The 20,005-nt window shown below is 40.4% G+C and overlaps 1 protein-coding gene across 1 annotated transcript; it reads right to left on the minus strand.

The window, feature by feature from the left end:
• Positions 1-7,690: 7,690 nt before the first annotated feature.
• hoxb13a (homeobox B13a) lies at positions 7,691-9,568 on the minus strand. The gene is made up of 2 exons (XM_042086933.1): positions 8,749-9,568; positions 7,691-8,344 (listed from the first exon to the last, which is right to left on the minus strand). Exons 1-2 carry the CDS (start codon positions 9,413-9,415, stop codon positions 8,097-8,099), a joined length of 915 nt encoding a protein of 304 aa, XP_041942867.1. The 5' UTR covers positions 9,416-9,568; the 3' UTR covers positions 7,691-8,096.
• Positions 9,569-20,005: the final 10,437 nt, after the last annotated feature.

Here is a 20,005-nt window from a genome sequence, read left to right on the forward strand (position 1 = left end):
CGGCTTTTCGGCATCATAAAACCATGGGTCGTGTTCAAATCAGTTCTCCTGCTTGGAGATCCGAGTTGACCTTGTGTGTGCTTGAAGGTCAAACTATCCTGAATTCTCTTTCCGTCAGAAAGTTTTTTTTTTTTACCTTTCTCTTCCCTAACCGAGCAATTAAATTCGCTTATCATGTCTGACAAGCGCCTCGTCAGCGCGCGTAAAACAAGCCAGTCTGCCAAAGTTATTAACCCGGATTCCAAATTATTTTCCAGACTACCTCTCCCTCTTGCAATGATGGCTATTGGACAGTCGGTGGCGACAAAGACACATGAATGACGTTTCAAATAAGGTCTGTTATGATGAATTCATATCAAATGAGCCAATTATATTTATCAGAGCTGTATGTTGAAATGTATTGCGTCACTCGGGTTGGCATTGCCTATGTGCTTTTGAATTGTGTCTAAAACCCCTTCATTCCCGTTCTGCTGGGCCATGTAACCTAGCCTTCCGCAATATCTAAGCAAAGCATCCATGCTTTCTTCATAAGAAATTAATGCGACCCTTTAGAAGTGAAACATTTTGTCTGTGCTCAGAAGTGTTGCATTTTCTTAAGCACTGCACAAAATATAATACAGTTCAAAGCTGGAAACAAAAGGTTTTCACTTCAAAGAATATACAAAGAACACATGTTAGTGACCACTGTTCATAAAAACACAACAAAATAACTGATGACCACTAGACAATTAACATTACCAAACGCATTTAGCTCATATTACTATTACATGAAGTCTACTGTTGCAGGCTTTGTCTTTGCTACACTAGATCCGCACTATAGTAGGCCAAAATCAGACACACTAAACTTCGAGGCACATTTTTGCCCTCAACAGTTCACCTTGGCCATATTTGGAAATATGCATTTACCAACCCCGGACCTGTCGTGATAAAACAAATTAGGAGATGAGCATTACGCATTTGCCATCTCTAATCTCCCTGTGTCCGCCAACACCTTGTTATCAACACTGGCCGGGCACCTAATGTCTGCCAGAGGCGTGCATCACAAGAGGTGTTGATAAACCACCCACATCAGGATAGAAACATTCGCGTTTACTACCGTTCGGAAAGGGGAATCGGCGTTACAGAATGTGATAGAGGTCAATTGGGGCTCAATGTTTAGCTCGCCCCTGGCTCGCAGAGGGCACCGCAGCATGTTGGGCGAACGGCCTCAACACATCTGGACCGCATTCACTGAGTGCCAGCGGGCTCGTGCGGCGGCTGCTAAACAACATTTGTCGGCGTTTATTGAGCCACGATCCACACAATTCATCCAGATGTTCAAGTGAAGATACTGGATTTATCAGTAAGCTATGGTAAAAGTGAAGTTTTCATTCTTGTTTTAACTGGAGCTCACGTTCAGCGTTATCAATGGCAGCAGGCCTAAGTTAAATCACCTAATTCATGTAATGCAAAAGTCATGAGAATCTATGTTCGGTCTTGCAAAAGCACATGTACGCCCCCCCCCCCAACCCCTATATACTCGGAGCCGATTGTCCATGAGCAGTTCAGTGAATTAGTTATTACCATCATTACGCATCGTACTATTCGAGATCAGTGCGTAAATGAATAAGATGACCGAACAAACAAGAGACCGCATATCATGCGGTCTCCATTCCTTCCAAAAACAACTCGCCTTTATAAGGTCAACATAATTGTAGTGCCCTGTAAAATTTCACACATGAGTTGTGTGTTGCATGCCAATACATTTGGTTATTTTACTGCCGCAGTCTTAAAGTTATGTTGATCTCGGTTTGAGAGCGCCGCGCATTCCTTGCTGGCATTATGATGTTCTGCCATTGCGCGCGGGTGGGCCGGTGCTCATTAGCGCGCGGGAACCTTCCCAACTCATGTTCCTGTTTGTCAACACTTACACTATCCCGCTGTTTCCGATCACCCACAGGACCTAACACCGGTAAATCATTATAGATAGGCTATATTATTTGACGTTATATCAAACCCAGTTGTTTTAACTTATAGCTTGATTTGGTATTCACAATGGCCGCACATGGACATCAATTAGCATGCCGCTTGCAGGTGAGTATGCAGGCCTATGTATCACAGTGCACAGTTCACAATTAGTGAATAACAAGCATCATTCTTTCTTTTTCGTTTTAGGATCACCTTCACCAAGTGCATGCGCGTCATGTATTTTAGCATATACAGATGTTTGCAGTCAGCCCCGCATCTTTGATTATTTGTTTGTTCAGATGTTTGTTTGCGTCTATTGGTCGGGAGAGAGGGCCATGTCGTTGAAAAGGGGTGTCGTTGTAAATCCTACCAATTTGCACTTCGCTAAGTGAAATAACGTTGATGTTTTTTTCTGTAGGCTACACCAAGGTGAAATGTAAACTGATATACAGCCAGCGTGGTATTAGACATGCTTTTGGTTGTGTCAAAATATCCCAGGCTAGACAGTTGTTTCAGTCCTTTAACAGTCTGTATGCGCAGTGTGGAAAATATTACAACACTAACAATGTTGTTAGGCATTAAATTGGTCGCACTGTCCCCTTTAGATACATTTTCCTGTAGCATACACATGGTACATTTACGATGCCAGAATAATAATAAAAAGAATATTACATTGTTATGAGTATGGACTCAAATTAAGATAGGCTATGTAAACAGATTAATGAGAGATTAAGGTGTTCAGCAGGAATTAAGTGTTTAAGCAGGAAGGTATATTGCATAGTTTCGAAGATAATTAAGATAAACAAATTAATTACACATGGTCCGTTTTAAGGATTTTTTACTATAATGGTATCATATGGAATTGTACCAGTGTTAAAATATCTGCCTCAATGTTTTTAATTTAATAAAAATCTAAATTACATGAATTCCCTTAACACAATCCAGCAAAGAGCAATTGGACCAGATTCATATTAACCAGATTAGGATGGAGAGCTACCTGGCCATTTCTTTCGCAAAAAAACTCCCTATAAATTAATGCACCTAAATTTTCAGATTATTTCAAATGATGGCTTCATACCTCCCATACAATCAGTATTGTGTGCCATCCCTTCCTTTTAATATAGGCATATTACATTGGCTCAGTATGGTGATGAAGATGCCCTAAAGCAATCTTGCTAGATGCTTCTAAGACGGTAAGACGGTTTAATAATACAACTAAAGATATACTAATTGATATCAACTACACAATATCTCGTTTAATTCTCTCCTGTATCTGGTGCCTATTGAATACACTGGATACATAATAATTTGTTGAAAATATTATATATGCTTGTGCTCTTTCTAAGGGTTAAATCAGATGTTAGTTAACACACTACAAAAGCGAAAAGGGATTGTGTTTATTTATTAAACTTTCCTTGTGTTTAGCGGTGTTGTATAGTTTTCAAAAGACGAATATGATATATAAGGGCTTGTCTTTGTGTTTAATAGCCTTGGCTTATATATATTAAAGAAAGTAGGTGTACTGCAATAGAGCACGTCGTTAGCGGTATTTAACAATTATATGTCTACAAAATATATATATATATATGTTAAACGTGTGTCTGGGTAAAAGAGTAGGCAGAGAAAATCAAACTACAGTATTTGATTCTGTACTCTACACTAAATAGTCTTTTTTGTACAAGCAGGACTGCACATTCGGGAGTCAGACAGAGAAGTCAGTACCCAAAAGTGCCATTTCCGCTTAACCTCTTGTGCGAGGTAGGCTATTGAACTAAATAATGTGTATGTGTGAATCCTGTTTAGATACTTGATTTTTTTTTAAATAAAGTAGCGTTGCAGTTGTGGATTCTCAACAGTATTTGTGATCACTTTGTACTCAGTGAATAGTCTGGTCAATTCTTACCTTGCTCTGCCCATTTTGTGTTGGCAGCAACGCTGGGGGGTCGTGTGTCAGTGTGTGTGTGTGTGTGTGTGTGTGTGTAAAGTGGTTTCCCTGTCTTCCTGTATAGAGACTCTCTGCTTTACGCCACAGGTCCATTGACCACCTCCGTCCGTCCAGACAGGGCCCAGACTACTTACTGTTTACAAGATGTCTCAAGTTCAACAGCAAAGTCCTCCGGGTAACAAAGGACTGTCCGAAATGCAGACGTGGGGGAGGAATGGCCCGAGTGGGGGAGGTGTGTGAAGTTGTGTGTGTGTGCGTGGGGTTGGGGGGGGGTTGAGGTGCTGCTGGACATGAACTTGAGAGACAGAAGACCGACATTCCACTGACCACTCTCTAAACCGGGCCAAGAGGAAGAACCGCCAAACCTCATGTCTTTAGATGCATATTTGTTTGACACTGAAAGATTGGACACGTTTCCAATAGTGTCAATGCTTCAGCCGTAGCGGCTCCACTGTGGGCGCAAATCTCTCTCTCAAATGTTTAAGGCTTACGCGATTAGTATTAAAATTTGTAATGGCACCATGAACATTGCTGCATAAAATGTAAACCTATGAACGGGAGGGCTTTGCAATTCTCAGATATCGGCTCTCGAAAATCTCGTAGACCAGACTTGCGCAGTTGTAGGCTAAATACTAAACACAGGCTTTGTCGTTGAGCACAAATGGTAAAATACCGACGACCCTTCCTGTCCGAACAACTCACTTTCATAATCATTCACATTCCAGTCTATTTGCTGTTTTCCGCAGTCGCTCTGTGGTGCATTACAAGCAATTCTGATGTTTGGGGTGGGGGTCAGGTTAAAATCGGTTAGCAAAGGTTTGAGCGACCATTAAGAGGCGAACGTAACATTTCAGGCTGTAGGCCTATAGGTTTTATTTTGGAGTCTATAACCAAAAAGCCTACTCAGCGCGCTCGAGTCTTCTTGGCCTAGGCTATGAATAACTGAAATACAGCAGTGCTTTTTTATCTAAATGTATCTTGAACAGAATTTTCTGTTAACTAGCCCCAACTTTTTAAAAAACTGAATTGCAGATGACACAGCAAAGTCCTAAGTGCGTTACCTTAAAATAGAATAGGTAACAGTCAAATTCCGTTTTTGGCTGTCAATCACATCATTCTTGCCTCAGGCGAACCGACTTAAAAAGATACGCATTCATACATTTACTAATAACAACATTTTAAACAGTCATAGTTTCCCTATAATGACAATGTTGGGCTGGTAAAACCGTTTTTGCTTTTTTGAGCTAAGAAGACATGGCAGCTTTATTGTATAGCTGAAGGTAGACGACCTCCGCGGTTGATTTCTATATTGTGCGTTTTCTAAGGAGGCCGAAAGACCACCATTAAATCACAGTGTAAACACAAAGCAGACGCGCCGTTTGTTAGAATGCTTTTGTCAAGTTCAATGTTAACTACAAGTGGAAGGAAGACTATTCGACCTTTATTGCCCCATGTAGTCTGGTAGGTCTAAGTCTAGTCTGAAGTGAAGTTTTGTGCGATGAGCCTTCTCCGGCCACAGACATATCCATAAACTCTCAATAACCAGTATTTGACCATTTTCTAATATTTCATATTTACAGACGTTTCATAATGTTGATACAGACTGCATTTGACATAGACGGACTTGGTGACAATATACCGATGGTGAATGCACCTGTTTACCGGTTTCAACGCATAATTTATTTGTAGAGGGCACGAATACTGTCATAGACGTAAAAATAGCACGACTGGGGGAAAAATCCATGATAAGAACCCAGTTAAATCAGCCAAAAAGCCACGTCCCATGTATAGTAGCCTCGTCTGCTCTTGAAAACGAATACTCTTTGAATTTGCATGTTTGTGAGATTAGTTAATCTCTGGCTTGGTTACAGTCCGTTTTGATGATGAGCGCCCGGGTCTGGGAACATCGCACCATGAGAAGTGTGTATGAGCTGATGCTGTCGCCGTTATGTTAACTTCAGAGAGCCATGCCTGTACCCTAAATTAGGTCTTCAGTTCAAATGTAGCCAGTGTAAGGTATACGTCATGGTTTTGTAATTACATGCCCGCAACTGGAGTTGGGTGAGAGTAACATTAGGCGGCGGTTTCAACTCTTGAGTGGGTGTGCGTGTGTGTGTGTGTGTGTGTGTGAGTGAGTGAGAGCGAGAGAGAAATGATAAATATTGACGCATTTACCTGTTTAAAAAGAGATCCCCGTTTTGCATTTCATTTTGGCCCAGTTGGCATACAGAGCTTGGCATATTGCCAGATATTTTGTTGGTCGATTCTGCTACCGGCGCGTCTGCTGCATGTCTGCTCATCAGTAATGTGAATACGAACAGTAACACAGTGAACTATCAATCGTCATAACATGCGTCAAAGTGGCTAAATCAGACCATATGGATGTGTGTGTGTGTGTGTGTGTGTGTGTGTGTGTGTGTGTGTGCTTGCGCGTTGGATTTATTTCCATAATTTAGACGAAAGCCAAATGTCTGACGGAGAGGCTAGTGCAGGATTGAAGGAAAAATCGGCAAAAAATAAAGGCTGAAACGAGCAGATAGGAAGGTGATGATGGAAATCCCTAGAGTAACGACAGACCCTTTTCACCCTGACTAATCTAGACCGGCGTTAAGTGCAGCGTGCAGAAGGAGCGCCGAGCAGCTCTGCTTACTGTCCAACAATTAAACAGCTCCGACACGGACAGATACGTAAATCAAGCCTCAGAAAGACTATAAAGAAGATCATCGAGTGTAAATCTGCTCTCCAGAATAAAGTTCTTTAGGGGGAGAGGTTTCATTCTGTTCCTCTTCAGACCTGGACGCTATACAGAGATGTAGAAAAGCAGGACATTTCCTTTCCGTGGTGACCGTAGGACCTAGTTTAATTGTCCGCAGTCACATTAAATACCGTTTTGTGCGGTGAAACGCGTGATTACAGGTTGGCATTTGGTGTCCTGTGTATTTGAAGGGACGCGATGGGTAAGCAATCCAGGCCAACAAATTCCCGCATATTCATGGCCTGGCGAGACAAAGGCCTCAGCTCATCCTGTTAGCACGTGACTGTCAAGGTCAAGGTTAAGGGCTCGTTTAGTGCATCTGTCTGAGGCTTACTCTCCTTAACAATTTAAACGATTCATACAAATGCTGGATAGCAGTAACTGCATACACGTGAAAAGCAAACATAGCACGATTTTCTCATATTTTTAGTTCGTATATTTTTCTTTCAATGTTTGTATGCATTTTTGAGGAACATGTGAGAAACATGGCGATTGATCTCAAAATATAAGTGTATTGCGTAATGCACTCTACTGTAGGCCTGGAGGCAGAGCAAGAAAGACAAATAGGAATAGCAACTAGGCTTGTCACAATGTGGATCTAAGGAGTTGCGTTGGAGTCAAAACTGTATATTATTTGGTTGTTCTAAAACAAAATCACATATACTTTTCGAAAATCTTTTCACTAGTAAGAGAAGTTGACGTACACGATGAATAAGCTACATACAAGACTTGTCAAACCATCTAGCGCTGTTTTCAAGTCTGAATAAATAATATGATGTGAAGTAGGCCAAATATAATTCTTCAAATCAAATCAACTTAATTTTATGTAGGCCATATTATAAACTAATGCAACAGAAAGATTGTGGGTTATGAGCCTAGGCCTAGGCCTATATGCGTCTAAACGATTCTTACTTTCATTTTGTTGCACTATATTGATACGTTGCTGGTGACTGCATTATATATCATTCTAATGACTTTTCAAAACCAATACATAAAGTTGTCTTGAGATTAAGCAATTTATTATACATTGCGTAATATTTTATACCGTCTTACAGGCGTTATAAACAGTATAGATTAGGGATATTATTGATAGCACAATATATTTTCTAAACTACTGCAGCAACAACAACTGACACACATAACATTTAAATGCAGTAAAATACAAGTAAAAGGACAATTTCAAGAAGTAAAAGAACATTATTGTCATACATTAGAGCAGGCACGTGCTGTATATACAGGCCTCTAAAATAAAGTCCTTGCATTTTTTTTTTCCATAACCCATCTTTCTTTTCGAGGATCCTCTACGATGCAACTGCGTGGACAACAAACATTTTGAGCCCGGATTCGAGAGAGCACCACGATGACTTTCTTTCCGTCACTTCTTCAAAGTCATTGAGGGGAAAAAAAACAAGAAAGTCTCACGCGCCATGGCCACCCGTTCCTCCCTGTTTACGGCACGGTGGTCTTGACTTTGGCGACGAATTTCTTTTCTTTTACCCTCCTGTTCTGAAACCAGATCGTGATCTGCCGCTCAGACAGGTTGGTGGCGGCCGAAATCTTTCTCCTCTTGTCTTTCGTGATGAATTTGTTGGCGGCGTATTCTTTTTCCAATTCCTTTAGCTGCACCTTCGTATAGGGTATTCTTTTCTTTCTACCACGGCGGAAGGAGTTGCCGTCATGCTGGTGAGCCACTACATCTGGAATGGATAACAACAAAGTAACTCATGGGCTTGAGGCCTTATTCGTCTACAGCCCAAATAAGACATCCCAATTTTACAAAAAATCCTTCCGGTTTGAATCTACAATCCCCATCCCCTTAAAATATATCAGTGAATAAAGACATGCTCACATATAGCCTAGTAGTACTATATTACTTAAGCATAAAGCTATATCGGTCTCTAAATATAATCTTGTTTAATAACAGGGTAGGATAATGACAAATGCCATTTCTACTAATACAAAAACATTATCCAATTTTATTGTTTAGCTTTAAACAAAGATACATTAAAAGCTAAATAGCTGAAAATAAAACCAAACAGTGCGTAAAACTGTCTTTCAAAATCCCAATGCAACACATGTAGGATAGAAGACTTCTGTTTACCTGCTAGAGCGGATTTCCACAGATGTCCAGCTTGACTCTGGTCCTTGGAACAGTACATCTGGCCGCCCCAGCCATTTGTGAGAGCCCATGGCTGATAGCTGTCCATCGGCAGTAGGGTGTCATGGCGTGGCTCTCCCGTTCCCAGAGTCTGCACAACTGAGACATCCAGGTAACTCGCCATAGATTGATACGGGCTTGGGTAACCATGATAAAAGGCGAATTCCTTGGCTCTGCTAGGGTATTCTTCAGACGTGACGGGGGTGTCCATGTATTTTTCTGCAGAATAACTAAGCGCACTAGGCTGAGTGCAGGATTTCAGCGAACCCCGCCCCATTCTGCAGGGGTAATAGCCATTACCGAAGTAGCCATAAGGCAAAGGACCCGTGGACGAGCCTTGAGGTACCCCTGGACAAGGTGTGCACTGTTTGCCCGCTTCACTGGAACCTGTTCCAGGTACATCCACGGCGGAATAGCTAGAGCTGTGCACTAGGCTGGATGGATGACCCCCCAAGGCGGAATGAGCCATAAGATTTCTGCACTGGTTGGCTGCGAAATTGCCGCTACCAACCAGACCTTCCATGTTCTTGTTCAGCTCATCCAAGTTGTTTTCATACACAAACATAACCGTGTCCGCCCAGCGAGGATTCAGGACCAAAGAGGTGGTCATATCACGCTCACCATTCGGGCGGAGAATTCTGTTGTAAAGACCGAGGTCCAGTTCAGGACACTTGGTTACATCCACTCCGCTGCATTGACGCAATGGTCTACCGTCCGAAATGGTGCGCCTTCATTGGGTAAAACCTAGACCACGTGATACACAGCACAAAAACCTTGACGGTGGAGTCAGTCAAAGAAATTATTTTTGCAGGGGCAGACAGAAACGAGCTTAAGGTGGAAAGCTGCAAATAGTTGCGAGCTTCCATTCAGTTTGTCGTTATGCTATTTACGGAGACACATTTGATACATTGACATAATAACACTAGGTTTTAAGATGATTTGCCTTAGAAATCATTAAGCGAAACCACCGCACCTTGACTAAGAATGCTCAATGTCACGCGTCATTATACGCAGACAAGACATGGACATAAATGAGTCATACCACCGAGTAAACACACAAGTTTTTTTCTGTTGTTGATGATGAGCACTGTAGTTGAATATTAACGCAAATGGTAGTGAGTGTGGTCATAAATGCAATACAGAATCCAAAAAAGTTTTGACATGAATTCAAGCATTATATTGTTTGGACAATTTAATCAGGAGCTCTAAATAGTTCTGAGGTCTGTGGTTGTTGAGAGTTTGGTCCATTTATGACTGACTAGAGTACGGGAAAGTGCTTGGCGAACTCTCAACTGCACAGTAAAAAGATAAAAGAAAAATATTGAATCATTTCTGAGTGGTCTGTTTAATGGAACTATTTATTTACCTTAATATGCAGTAAGAGGATTATTTAAACCAAATAAACTGTGATACCTCTCCCATAATTCGAGGGGAGACGTCTTTTACTTAAAAATATCCGTTTTACCACACAATCAACAAATTTTGTTGATCCTTTTATCTTTTTGATGTTGTGTTTGATACGATTTGTACATTTTTGAATATTTTTCAATGGTTTCGGACACTTTTAATGGCTAATAATCACCCGTGCCAAATGCATAAATAAGATTTATCACCTTCATAAAAACTGCAATCATAACTCGGCATTTCATATATTTCTGCAAAGAATTTTGGAAGTTATACTACAGGGCAGCAAGCGCAGATATTAAATGAGTGTCCTTTGACATTGGACTAAACATAAACAAGTTTGTGACTTCAGCCCATTTGTTTAAACATCAGAATTCAGCTGCATGCAAAGACGCCAAATGCCTGTTTGGAAAATGCTTATTTTCTTGTATCATTCTTTTTTTTCTTTCATCACACTATTGTTAGTAGCCCCCTAAACTACTGCACGGTAAAAAGGTCATTTGACAAAATCACAAAAGCCGTGAGTAAGAAACAATTCCAGAGAGTAGGCTAAGACATAATACGAGGTTATTCCAGGACAGGATTTCAGAGCTATTCAGAGCTAAATCGTACAATGTCAAAAATGAATGTCACCCATACCATATAGGAAAGCAATTTATTCAGGTTGTGCTGCAAGACTGAAATAAAATACATAAAATATAAAATACCCTTAACAAGCACTTACAGATCACCCTAAATGTTTCGCGACAATATCGCCAGAGATGCCTTGTGACATAAAAGGTTCAATTATTATTTAATAATATGCTCACTGTATTCCTTAATTAATATAGGCTACTATGCAAAATTATATGTGCGCCTTTCAATGAGAACGCGCATTCAAATGTCAGCAACTACACAAACTGAGGGTACGAATAATTTTGGTCTTCAAATGCATTGTGGGTCATCATGGCCAAGATTAATTGTGGGTAATCAGTACATCCAACTGCTACTACGCCGTCTCTCAAATACAACACATTGAGCCCTTAACCCACGCATGATAAGATACATTTATGACTTGGGCATATTTACAGCTGTAAGTTAGAACAGACAGAATCCGCTCATTAGTGCGGGATTTGCACATGGAATATGTTTACGGGAAGAACAGGACACCCCCACCCCCAAATAGGCGACATGCCTCCTCTCCTCCCTCTCTCTTGCACGCGCATGCACTCAATCTCTCTCTCTCTCTCACACACACACACACACACACAAAGAGGAGAAAAAGAGAGAGGGAGCAATGAACAGCACACCATCCCACCCCACCCCAGACAGTCTTTACACACAGGTCAGACGGAGCCCTGAAGGTCAAGGCCAAGTTTAAAGCGGAGAGTCTGGCCCTCCCAGAAGGCTCGGCTCAAGAGGCCCGCGGCGGGGCTCCTCCCTGTGCAAACGCACTCTCAAGTTCAAGGCCTTGACACCGGCAGTGTCATCACAAACAAACAATGTACCCTCATTTTCAGAGGATACGGCTCCCATGATAAAAACAAATAAACGTCCATGTATCAGACCGAGTATGTGTGAAGCTATCATAATACACGTTTCGCAAGCACAATGTATGTACAACACTGTGTGTTGCACTTGTGTGTGCTTGTGTACACATATGTATAAGTATAACATGTTGGATGAAAACGCAACGCACCCTGTACTCCATCTACCGTTTCAGCTGGGAGCAAGAACTCAAGTCTAGACGCATGCCACGCGCCATGGCTTTGTGACGCTGTTGTGCGGTAGCCTCGTGGCACATGTTGCACTGGCGTGCACCAGCTACTGTACCCAGGAAATGCCATAATAGTATTATTGTCAAACTTCCTGCCCATTTGCAAGGCAATAGTGGAAGCAGGGCGCACCACACGCTTCACACTCCACTCGAGAATAAAAGAAAAATAATCTCTTCAAAGACACAGAATGCGCACAGGGTAAGTTTTCAGGAAAGGGCATCATAGTTTTGGGAATTCGGTAACTCGTTTTTTTGTTTTTCTTTCGGGGGTAGCCAACCAGAGACTATACGTCTAATGACTATTGTGCATGTTCAGATTATAACATGCTAGCCTTTGTTTAGCTAGACATGGTTGCTGAGAAATTGTGGCGTGGTTTGATGTCAAGTATGCCGTTTTCTGACTTGATAAAAACTTGTTTTCATTGAAAGCCAGACGCTAGATTTCCGATTTAGACAGGTTTGATTAGTTTGATATTTGGACATTTTCGACACATTTGACGGCCTTTTCCCACCGACTACAGTTCTATAAGTAAAGATCTAAACACCGTATACAGTGCTTTGGATGCAGCCGTTTGGGTAGAAACAGGCTATTAGAATGAAACATAACTCAGACAGACAACATTTGGGCATCATGTGTGTGAATAAGCGTGCAGGCATGACACATACATTTGATAAACGTTTGTGATAAACTATCACTGATATATTCTGAAACATTTTAGAATCTTTACATATGAATAAATAAGTACACTGCATTACGCCTGGTCAGTTGGGACGGACCTCAATGTTAAGTAGGCAACTCGGAGAAATCATTACTTGACCACACAGTCTACCAATTATTTTTCATGTTTTTATTATTATTATTATTGGAAAATGAACTAAATTTCTCCATTACAGGACAGTATGTTAGCTTCAATTTAATCCGCTTATTATAAGTCACAACATTGTTTCCTCCATTTATCAATTTAGTTTAGTATTATCTAAATGTCGTGCATGCATCACAATAAATTCCGAAACTCTGTTCACACAGTGTGTACATTCAGACTAATACAGATAAAGACTAGCCTACTTCAGATAAGATTAGCATCTAAAAGCCAGTGCATCACTTTAGTAGGCTATGCAGGACTCCGCGAGGAATTACCAGTTTTCTATTTACTTCATGAGGGTAGCTTTATGCTGTATTGGGACTTTGCCATAATATGACATCCAAAATGCATTCAGCCACTGTGGCATTTGTAGCCTACAACAGCTGCCGTGTGCGTAATAACCACAGTCAGATGAATCAAACGTCAAATGAATGAATAGTCAGTTATAGATAGACAGTTTCATAACTTTGGTCTCTTCACTTTACCCATTGCATTGCACCAATGAATAAAAAAGTTTTGTGTTGACGTGTCAACATATGAATATTTACGTGTTGGCTTAATCCAATATTCTGTCCGATTCCAATAGGAAGTTGGTTGATTTCTATGTCTTTTTAAGTAGTTAAACTGCACAGAGTCAGGCTATGAACGTGTAGCCTTGGTGTTGTAATTTTTTATAACTTTTTTTGCTGATCAGCGTTTTTTCGAAAGGGCGCTGTACAATACATGAATTAATGCCATGCTCTGTTCAGTCAAATACAAGCAGCGTAAAGTTTTATTTTTGTCGAAATATCTAAGTCAGCGGTTACTTATGCCAAAGCAATCAGATGTGGTATGGTAGTAGATCATTAATGTCTATATAAAATTCTTACAAGGAATTAAATCCATCTCTTTCAGCTCATTTATAAGTATGTACTAGTTGATTGTCCAAGTGTTAAGCAACTGATTAAGTTTTTGCTGTAATCATGCCAAAGTGTCAGGTGATAGTCTCACACAAATGTCTAAATGATGTCAATAAAGTTTCATCCCAGATGAAGTCTTTAAATTGCAACATTAAATTGAACAACAGGAGCTGAAGTCCAAATCTAGTTATCAAAATTCATTAACTATTCAATGTGTTGAACAACATTTGGCCGATGCAATGGAAATAATATTGTTGTTTTGCCGTTGCGTTTTTTTAGTTGTCACAGCCATATCATTTGTAGAAATCTTCAGAACTGATACATATGGGATAACCCCTCAAGTATTTTTGGGTCGAAAAGGTGGGGTGGGTTAAAAAGCAAAACATACATCAATAAATAGGCTGAATAAGGACGTGAAAAAGCAAAGAAGGCAGTGTGGTAGCGATGACCTTGACCTTGAACCTGTGCTTATTTGTGCCAGGGTAGGCTAGTCTGTGTGTGCATGTGCGCCTTCGGTCAGTGCTGTTACTGTCGCCTCAACTTAAATTATAGACTATACAAAATATTCGTGTAACCAAGCCCATACCCGTTGTATAACATAATATTACTGGCATCAAGTACAATAACTGTACGCTTAATTGACGTCGTTGCAATTCATCGAGCTGTTTAAGAGGAAGAATAAACATAACTAGAAATGCCTAGCACTGTTAATCACGACTTGTGAAACAGAAGAAATTGAACAGGGCTATTTATACTAAATTTCCCTTTTGTCCGCCAGCGTGTTAAAATTGTGTAGTGAAGGAGAGCAGCTATTACGCGGTTGCATAAATGCCTCTAACAGTTTCCAAATGCACCGTCATTAACTCCGTGTCAAGGTAAAGAAGTTTGCTTCTGATGTCGCTGAAACAGCAGAGAGGAGAGACCTTTTCCGCGGCCATACCCTTTCGCGAACATACTGATTTAACATGTTCATTCCAAGCAAACGACTTTCGCGCTGGGAAACAGATACGAACATGAATAAATCCATCTGCCACTGTACTGTCCAAGAGGGAATTTGGTAGTCTCTCACAGGCTATAATCAACATCTGGGTATCCTACAGTGCCAGTGGATAGGCCCCAGAGACATATGTGTCTATGTTGTTTAAAAAAGTTCACTGTGGATCTCACTGTGCCATTTTGTCTCAGATATTATCCACATCACCAAACCTTCCTTTCCCAGATACATCCTTGTCTGACATGAGGGGCAACTAAACTGCTTTTGTCCATTTCCAAAATCTGTTACCCCAAGTGAATATATCTCTGTGACTGGTTACAGCTATATCTGAAGACAAGGTAGTCAGAAGCCATTTAAGCTGTCTGTGTTTTAATGGTGCTTCTGTATTCCAAAGAGCTTTTGTTGTCACAGTGACATGTCCAAAATAGAAGCACAGCCTGGGTGTTTGCATGCTGTCTGTTCACAGGGCTCAGCAGGGTGATGGCCTGCGTGCCTTCAACCATTGTATTCTGCTCAAAATAATAGACTAAAAACTCTAATTATAGTTGTATTTTACATCATACCCAATGGCATCCTCCATTAGACTAAACAAGACATCCAAATCAAGTTTGTCATCTACAAGTGGCTACTTCCATTTCTCAAGTTCCTGTCTTCTCAAAACGACTTGTTATTTGTCAGTCTTGTCAGTCACAGTAGTGCAGGGGTGCTGCCCCCTATCTGTTACTTGCCCTTGATTGTCCATTGTTACCTTTGCCCCATATAGCAGCAGAGTCCTGAGAAGATCAGATCTGATTCCAGTATGGATGCAACCAATCTGTGTTAGACACAAGCAAGGTTCAGTCTAAATCTATTCTACTGAGATACTGTCAGAGAGAACAGTCACTATCACCATATCTGACCTATCTGTTTGTTTGCAATGCTAGACACATGTCGATTTTGCAGACATGTGGATGTCAAATTCTTATCTATCTATGTGCCCGAGATACACTTAATAGTCTACTGATCGCTGACCATGCCCTATGGCTCAATGCCCACCTAATAATACATTTATCTTCAAAAATGTTACTAGTTGGTAGAGGAGGTACACCCCACCACTGGTGAAAAGGAATCTACATCTGAATACATCTAAATACAAAATATCTTGGAGGAATGATGAATTTGGGTTGTACATTCCGAAGGTCATAGTGTGAGGTCAGTGAGTAAGGTCATAGTGAGAGCAATAGCAATGTTAAGACAAAGCAATAGGTTAGACAAAGCTAATAAGTATTTAATCAATCATGTGGGTTAGTGTGGCAGTGGCACATACTTGGACATGCTCCATCTTTGCTCTTTCCCTTGTAAGTGCGTCATTCCCTCCTTGGTCTGTCAGGATACTGGAATGCTTCTTTGAAGGAGGGCACACGGACACAATTAAGTTCCATCTGGCCCTGAAGCCCTGAAATAATAATTTAAAATAAACTAAACATCTTTATGTCAATCAAACAGTGTCAATCAAGAAGTTGCGCTAATTACACACAAATTGCATTTGTACTATACAGTATTGAATGAGGTTCATTCATTTGGCAGGAAGGAAGTCATCACAAGCTTTATGCAAGAGCACTAAAAACAGAGGATGCAAATAGGCTCAATTAGAGAGCAGCACTACTGCATGCACAGCACCATCAGTCTGTATCCTTCAGATAAGATTAATTGTCAGCTCTTCAATGCACAGCACACAGTGTTCACCGGAATATTCCAAATCACATGCAAATGCATTCTTTATCTGGTTTTAAAACATAAAAAATGTACAGATGAGGTGACAAAGAATATGTGTACTAATGTACAGAATATTATTTATCCCACAGGCACATTCAGAGGATTATGAGATCTGTAATTATGTTAGACAGCCAACTTGCAATGAGCAAAGCCAGACCTATTTCTACATATAGCCAAGAAGGTTCCAGTTGTGCTCACAAACACGGAAAGCTCACTTTGGACTACTTAATAAGGATTTGGAATACATTTGTACACTGAACGTTTTGTGTGGACTGAAGATCAATAAAGTCTACGAGAACTATAAAGAAAACAAAAAACAAAAACAAATTGCCTTAAAGACCTATTCATTTATAAAATAAAGCACGACGAACGAGATCAGACTACAACCAACGGATGTGAATGCTGTGGCTGAAAGAACAACAAACATGGTACGGAAAAGTATGCCGCAGACAATCGCGTGGTAGGCCATTTGTGGTGGTTATTAATTAGAGTGGACATATCAATTAAATGTCAACACATTTACTAGTGCAACTGAAATAGCACAATTGGTGAACTAAACAGATTTATTTTTTGAAACTTTACTGGTTTTTGAAAAAGAAAATAGTCAGAACGACGCATGATTCAGTCATAAACGTATGGGTATTCAAAGGGTGTGTCTGTGTGACCATATGTGTTTCCCTGTAAAGTATAGCCTAATCGTTAATACTGAGATGCCAGGGCCACGTATGCAGTATACTGACTTCGTGCCATCTAAGCAGCGCCTTTATTTCTTATATCACGACAGTGGGCAGTTGAGATGATAACGATGATTCACATATGAAAACGTATCTATAATGCGATCCATCATTTATAACCGACCATTTGTAATCATTTGTGCCAGTACTGATTACATAATTTAGTAGTACGTGAGAAAGGAGCAAGCTGTTTTGCACAACTTGTTCATCCTATACATAAAGCACGGTTCGGTATTGAAACCCTAATTTTGGTTCGAGTTGTGATTGCGCTTTTGACATGTGTACGTATATGATATGCATCTAAGCCTATAAGATATAACGTATCTAAGCTTCTTACAAAGGTCATCGGAGCAGAGGCACAATATCAGGGACGCAGGAGTGAACAAGTCTGTCATTCTGCTGACAGGATATTACAGGCGTCCTCTGATAGAATCATACTCTGTTAATTACAATTAAAGGTGAACGATAATTGGTCATTCATAGTGTAGACGATTAATGAGATCTCTAATTTGTAAAAGGGTAATTCTATGAGCAAGACACCTAACGTCCTGGCAATATAATTCAATCCGATTTGCATTTTGGTGAACCTGGTCTCTTAAATGTTAATTAACATAATTCTCTGCTTCGTTCTTGCTTTAAGGCAAAATAATAATGTCGTTGCGAGGTTGAGCTCAGCATCAATTTGCGTAAAGGCGCGGCTTGTCCTTTTGCGCAAAGATGCACAGCTAAAAGCAAAAAAAGCTATCTTCGTGGGAAAAACAAACAATTTAAAATAGAATTTTGAATTTAAAGAACGAATTACCCCCATACAGCAAGGCCCAGTATGCTCAGTATTGTTATAGGACTAAGGCATAGATTGCAGTCCACCTTATAAACAACGTGTTTGTGACTCAAAATATCCCATAGATTCAGCGAAAGCCTTGGATACGTTTCTGGAGTGCCTCTCAGTAAATACCAGATATACCTTCATCTTGTTTTTATAATGCCAGCTTGTATTAGAGCTTTCCATAACTTTTGGTTTGGAGGGGAAAACGTGCCTTTGTTCCATAAACCAACCTTTATGGACACAGCATAGTGAGTCTGGGCAGGTAGCAAAACCATTACCTGTAATCTAATCGCCCCATTAAGGCGTGGCGCACCACTTACCTGGTGTTCATTCTGTGTATTTGGAACGTACTCGAATCAGTTATCATTAAAAGAGTGCTGAAACTTCATATTTCTAAATGTTTTCCCGACAATACCACCGCAAAGTTTCCCACAGCCAGCATAACACCAGTATAGGTAAATGCAAGGAGCCCAGTGTCTTTGGCTTAATTGTCTTTGTCAGGAACTATTTCTGCTACATACAAGGAAATGTTGGTAACCTAACATATTATCGATTTGGGTGTAAAATTTAAATGTATGAGCATGCGCCAAAACGAACGTTTTCTGATAGATGATTATCTGACTTTCTGACACTTCATTCGTGACACAGAATTGCAGATTCATATAATTGAATCATAATATGGCGATGCTTCAGAGAAATATGTTCTATTTCATAAATGAGGATGTTGCCTACTTGAAAAAGTTAAGTGTCTGATCAAAAACAATAGCGCAGATGGAAGAAGACAGATGGAAACATGTATGAATATCAATACATGGTTAGGTCAGGTTGTGTGCATATAATGCCAATTTAAGTCAGAGCCCTGACAATTTAAAAGGAAGGAGAGTTCAAGGACAGTTATTTAAATCTCCCAAATATTTACAAGTGAGTAAATACTCAGATGAGAAGATTCTGAATAGCATGTCAGATGCAGATGTGAAATTTGTCGTGATTTTGTACAAGCCAGGTTTTTTGTATGAAGTTGAAATAGGCAAATATTGTTTCCGTACGGTTTCGTTGCCATGGTTTGAATTGAAATATAACAGGCCGAGACTTGCTTGTTTGCATGCTTGATGAGCATTTGGTAATTCTGTAGTTTTGCATTGGCATTAAAAGGGCTGTCTGAGGAAAATGTACTAAGATGAGTTTGCGTCGTGGTGATAAAATGAGCTTTCCTTATTTTCTATGTCAGCTTCCACGACTACCCTATTTCATGCGCATAACCTTGGGCATTTCATTGCACCTCTAATTGACTTAAACTAGGTGACGGTTGCAATGGTGAGCCAAATGTAACAGGAAAGGAAAACAGGTGATGTCAGCCATTCCAATATGTCACGTTGGGCCTTGTGTCCTGTATGTGGAAGAACCATGCCACTATATCTAGAAACTAACATGCGCGCGCGCGCGCACACACACACACTCATACGCAAACACATCTGGTCGAGCTCAGACAGCAAGGGGTATGGATGTTTGCCAGGCGCTGTTAAATTAACAAACTACAGTTGCAGTCAAGGGAGAAGGATTGGCCTCAGATCAAGAATCTCTTGCCACTCTCCCGACTCTCAACAGATCGGAGAAATGCAGCCGCCTTCTCTCTCGGTGGCACGAGAACCTCCAATTATTCTGTAACAACACGTTGCCATGCCATTTTATCCAGCACAGATACAACAGTTCGTGGACACTCAAAGGTGCGTCACCACGCATGCGCCATCCTGCAGTTACTGCATACCTGTTATCCTGACTTTGCTCCTTAAACCATAATAACAAAAGATGCGTTACTTGGAATGGTGGCAATTGGAATTAATAACGGATTTGTTTAAATTAATCTGTAATATTTTAACAACCAAAACAAACCACTAAACACATCAGTGTCAAACAAGAATTCACATTCTAATATTTTATTTTAAGCTCTTCGTATTATTTCACATCAAAG

Source organism: Alosa sapidissima, chromosome 3 (genome assembly GCF_018492685.1).
Source record: "Alosa sapidissima isolate fAloSap1 chromosome 3, fAloSap1.pri, whole genome shotgun sequence".
Taxonomy (NCBI): domain Eukaryota; kingdom Metazoa; phylum Chordata; class Actinopteri; order Clupeiformes; family Clupeidae; genus Alosa; species Alosa sapidissima.